Consider the following 5,384-nt stretch of genomic DNA (forward strand, 5'->3'; position numbering starts at 1 on the left):
TGAAAGTGGATGTGAGGCTGTATGATATGATAGCATGAAACATGCATTTATTGTTAGAAGTTATAGTTTATATTATATGTTTTATATGCCTCACTAAGTCATAGACTTAGTGTGTGAGTGTTTCACACGTAGGTTCCGGAAAGCGAGAAGAGAAACGAAGAGGAGCAAGACAGGTCAGATTCTTCTTTCCACATATCATATCAGAATTGTAGTTGAGTATATGTATTTGGTTATATAGAGTGTAGTTGGCATGTAGTCTAAAGATTTAATTTGTATAAGTTTTGATATGTTTTGTAAAACCAATTGATTTTAAATAAATGAAAAGTAATCATTTTCTTGAATTAGGAATTTAAATTTTGGTCATTGTGTAAAGAAAAATGTTTGAAAAGTCAATGTGACACCTCGGACTCGGATCTGGGTCGGATACGGGTTGGGGGTGTTACATGTACCTATTTTGCATTCTAAAATTTGAGCAATTTGGGAAACACTGGTAGTATCGATACTACCTAGAGAGTATCGATACTTCTCTTACCTTTGGTATCGGTACCACATGAACAATATCGATACTTTCATGTAGTATCGATACTGTAAGAACAGTATCGGTACTACGTACCCAGAAAACAATTTTGTGATCAAATTATAGTTTAATGGACTTTGAATTATTTTTCAAAACTTTGAACAAATTCAATCAAGTCCAAAAATATTTTGTCTTAATTTGTTATAACAAAACATTATTAAACATGGTTCAACATTATTTATATAGAACTTTATATTTCTTTTAGCTGTTTAAAATGAGATTTATACCAGCTTAATCTTATGAATTTTAACTATATCAACATATATTATTATTTTTTAATTAATTATTGGTATTCGATCCATCGATCGACTAATTCATATTGGATACTATAGAATCAAGGGCGACCTTATCATCCCAATTCGCTCCATTCACAAATGTCAGAATTCGAATCTATGACCTTACTTAAGGAATCTAGTGCATTATCATATTTGGCCAACTGGTTAATAAAAGTATACACCATGCATTAATAATCATATCAACGTCATCATCATAATTAAAAAATTTTATATATATATATATAATTTATATTAAATTTCAACATAATAAAAGGACTAAACTTAAAATTATACCGCTTAATTTTATATGCATCAACTAATTAGGGTGTAGCGTTAGATCGAGAAAAGTCGAGTCGAGAAAAAAATTTGAGTTATTCAAGTTGGTGAGTCTTATTTTTAACTCCAGTCTTATTTTATAACTCGAAGTTAACTTAAATTTTTTCGAGTCGAGTCGAATTTTTTAATTTTCGTTTAAAATTAATTATAAATGTTTATAATATTATGATATTATTTTATTCTAATTTAAATTATTTTTTTACAACAATATACAATGTAAATGTATGTTTCTTCATATTTTTTCATATGTAATATACATATATCATACAGAGTCAATGACTCAACTCAAATTTTAAAATCAATTCACTAATTTTTATAACTTTCGAGTTATTTGAGTTGTATTTTACAACTCGATTTGAACTTTAATTTTTTTAGTCAAATAGAGTTTATGAAAATCAATCTACTTATTACTAAAATTTTCTAGTTATTCTAGTTGTATTTTATAACTCAATTTAAATTTTACTTTTTTTTAATCGAGTTGAATTTATAAAATTATAATTTAAAATTAATTTGATTTAATTTAATTTGATCAAATAATTCAAATCAAATTAAATCAAAGAAATTAATAGAATGGATATACGGAAATGGTTTTGGCTACAATGATTAGAAAGAGTAGAGAAATTTCAAAAACAAATTGATTAAAAATTTTGAAAATCTTAAATGACAGATTGAAGGAAGAAAATAAATTAGTCAAATCAGGAAAGACAGGAGTGGGCGAGTGGCCATTGGCAAAGACAGCGGTTTGGAATTAGAAGGCATACTGGGTCGGGGTCCACTCGTTAACTCAAACTCACCTTGTCACTGTGAGCTAATAGCTAGTCTGTCATTCGACTCTGACGCTCTGTTCCTCTCTTTTTCTTCCATTTTAAGTCCCCACTTTCCCTTCAATCTTCATCCTCTCCCCGTTCTCTTTTCTTACGATTATCATCATCTCATATCCATGGCTCAGGATACCCAAAAGCCAGAATCTGCCGCCGCTGCACCGGCTGAGGTGGCTGTGGTGGTGGAGAAGCCTGAAGTTACTGGGAAGGAGCCACAGCCGTCACCTCCTGCTCCCGTTCCGGAGCCTGAGGTGCCCGAGAAGCCTGCAGCTGCTGTTGTAGTTGAAGAAGAAAAGGAAGAAGCTGTTGTTGAAGTTAATGAGAAGGCCAAGGTTGAAGAGAGTAAGATTACTGAATCGGATTCTTTCAAAGAAGAAACTAACGTTGTTGGTGAACTTCCCGAGGCTCAAAAGAGGGCTCTTGACGAGCTTAAACTGCTCATTCAAGAAGCGCTTAAGAAGCATGAATTCACTGCTAAAGAAGATGAAAAACCAGTAGCTGATAAAAAAATAGAAGAAGAAAAGAAAGAAGAAAAAGAGGAAGAGAAAACTACTGCAGCTGTTGAAATTTCAGAAGAGCCCAAGGTGGAAACTGAAGCACCCGCCGATGTTGAAGCCAAGGAAGAAGAGAAAACTCTTCCTCCACCAGCACCACCAGCTGAGGAGCTGACTGTCGAGACGGAGACCGTGGAAATCGAAGTGGTTGAAAAGGTGACAGCCGTAGACGATGATGGCGCCAAGACGGTGGAGGCAATCGAGGAATCTGTAGTAGCAGTTGCCATTCCTCCCGCAGAAACAAAGGAGGAGGCCGCCGTTGAAGCCGCTCCACAAAATGGGGAGACGAAAGAAGCTGAATCTACACCACCTCCGGCCGAGGAGGTGTCTATATGGGGAATTCCACTCTTGGCAGACGAGAAAAGCGATGTGATCTTGTTGAAATTCCTCAGGGCAAGAGATTTCAAGGTAAACGACGCATTCACCATGATAAAAAACACTGTCCGTTGGCGAAAAGAATTCGGGATCGATTCCTTGCTTGATGAAGATTTAGGAAATGAGCTAGACAAAGTAGTTTTCATGCACGGATTCGACAAAGAAGGTCACCCTGTCTGCTACAACGTGTATGGAGAATTCCAGGACAAGGAGATGTATCAAAATACTTTCTCTGATGAAGAGAAACGAACCAAGTTCTTGCGATGGAGGATTCAGTTCCTGGAAAAGAGCATTCGTAAACTTGACTTCACCCCTAATGGCATCAACACAATCGTTCAGGTGAACGATCTCAAGAACTCACCTGGACCAGCCAAAAAGGAGCTTAGACAAGCTACTAATCAAGCCCTCAACTTGCTGCAGGATAACTATCCCGAATTTGTAGCCAAACAAGTATGATTCAACTTCTCATATATATTTTGTAATCTCTTGCTAAAATTTGAATCAGCATCCATGATGGGTTTTTGATTTTGAAGGTGTTCATCAATGTTCCATGGTGGTACTTGGCTTTCAATAGGATGATCAGTCCTTTCCTGACTCAGAGAACCAAGAGCAAGTTTGTATGTGCAGGTCCATCCAAATCTGCAGAAACCCTCTTCAAGTAAGTGGATTTCCATCTTTTAATTTGCTTGTTTGATCTCATACATTGATATATTGCTCATTTCTTTCCATAAAAAAATAGATATATTGCTCCCGAACAAGTACCGGTTCAATATGGTGGACTGAGTAGAGAAGGTGAACAAGAGTTCACTGTGGTGGACGCCGTAACAGAGGTGACAATCAAGCCAGCAACCAAGCACACCATTGAATTCCCTATAACCGAGGTATGTTGATGACAACATTTGTGTAATTAGTAAAACACGAATTCAATATATGAAACTATATTTGCTTCTTGGATTTGCAGAAGTGTAATCTGGTTTGGGACCTCCGAGTTGTGGGATGGAATGTCAATTACGGAGCCGAATTCATGCCTACGGCAGAAGACGGGTACACAGTGATCGTGTCGAAAACGAGGAAAGTATCATCCGCCGATGAAACCGTGATTTCCGATGCCTTCAAAACCAGTGAGTCTGGAAAAGTGGTTCTCACCATTGATAATCAAACATCAAAGAAGAAGAAGCTTCTTTATCGATCCAAGACAGGCTTACTCTGATTGAAGACTTCAAAGGAGAATGTGTTTTGGATTTTGTTGTTATTGAAATTTTAATTTATAAATTTAGAGCCTTTGGGATTTATTTTTATATTTTTTTATTAGTTAATTGGGATTTGGTTTTTATTTGATAAAGATGGGGCGACAATGTGTGCAATGTGAAAAGAAAACTGTTTTGTTATTGTGGAACTTCATTTTGTTTCTATACTTTTTTTGGTATATTTTTTCCTATTTTGTCGATTGATCATTATTTATATATATTTTACATTTTCTTCTTTTAAAAGCAATGTAAAAATACGAAAAACGTGATTATTAAAATTTAAAATTCTAATTTATGTGAGAATCATTTAAATTTTATATGGGGTAAATTACAAATTTCATCACTAAATTTTATCTTTGAACTTTAAATGTTTTTAATTTCTTACTGAACTTAATATATTGAATTTTTTATCACTCAGTCGTTAAATAGTTAATGGTGATAAAACGATGTCTTTTTGAAAAAAAAATAAAATTTTAACCAAAACAACATCGTTTTGCTTCTATATAACGACCTATTTATAACGTCATTAATAAAAAATGATTGAATTACTAAAAAATTCTAATGTATTAAATTCAGTGAATGCATTAAAAAATTGAAAGTACAATGAATATAATATGAGAGAGAATAAAGTTCATTGAAGAATAATATAGTTTACGCTTTGTATATGATACATTGTAAGATATTAGAGATGCTAATGAATAGGTAAGGAATGGGTTTTGATGGACTTTGATTCTATAATTTATCTTTTATCTTATATATGATTTGATTTAGAAGTTATATTCTTTTTTCAAATCTGATTTGTCTTGATCTTAATTCAAATTTTAAAGAAAAAATATGATCTTATTGAATCAGATCAATTTATGTTATGTTAGATATCAAATCCGGAACATGAAAAATGAGAAAGTGAACTTATGTCCTTTAGATCATTACTTACTTAGGTCCATAAAATCAACTTGTAATACATAGTTGTAAGTTAAAAAGAGACGTGGAAAGGCGTAGTGTAAATGTTGATTGAAAGCGTGATTGGGAGGGAGGGGGCATCTTTGCATGTGGAAATACAAGAATTAGGTATGAAAGGTGAATTATTATGCGTTTGGCATCTTTCCATATCTCTGCTATAGGCGTTAGAATTAATCATCCAAACCCCCCCCCCCCCAATTAAGGCTTTCCATGGAATAAAATTAAATGACTCCTGACCC

The 5,384-nt window shown here is 34.0% G+C and overlaps 1 protein-coding gene across 1 annotated transcript; it reads left to right on the top strand.

Annotated features, from left to right (window-relative positions):
• Positions 1 to 2,053: 2,053 nt before the first annotated feature.
• Positions 2,054 to 4,350, top strand: LOC120177744 (patellin-3-like). The gene is made up of 4 exons (XM_039183771.1): positions 2,054 to 3,388; positions 3,472 to 3,596; positions 3,678 to 3,819; positions 3,900 to 4,350. Exons 1-4 carry the CDS (start codon positions 2,129 to 2,131, stop codon positions 4,146 to 4,148), a joined length of 1,776 nt encoding a protein of 591 aa, XP_039039702.1. The 5' UTR covers positions 2,054 to 2,128; the 3' UTR covers positions 4,149 to 4,350.
• The last annotated feature ends 1,034 nt before the right edge of the window (positions 4,351 to 5,384 follow it).

Source organism: Hibiscus syriacus, unplaced genomic scaffold, assembly GCF_006381635.1.
Source record: "Hibiscus syriacus cultivar Baekdansim isolate YM2019G1 unplaced genomic scaffold, ASM638163v2 tig00112305_pilon, whole genome shotgun sequence".
In the NCBI taxonomy this organism is placed as follows: Eukaryota; Viridiplantae; Streptophyta; class Magnoliopsida; order Malvales; family Malvaceae; genus Hibiscus; species Hibiscus syriacus.

What these genes read in the sequence shown, in the direction of transcription:
- LOC120177744 (XM_039183771.1), top strand. Translation starts at nt 2,129, where the DNA reads ATGGCTCAGGATACCCAAAAGCCAGAATCTGCCGCCGCTGCACCGGCT. An exon ending in CCGAATTTGTAGCCAAACAA is followed by an intron (nt 3,389 to 3,471) that starts GTATGATTCAAC and finishes TTGATTTTGAAG; the next exon opens with GTGTTCATCAATGTTCCATG. An exon ending in TTGAATTCCCTATAACCGAG is followed by an intron (nt 3,820 to 3,899) that starts GTATGTTGATGA and finishes TTGGATTTGCAG; the next exon opens with AAGTGTAATCTGGTTTGGGA.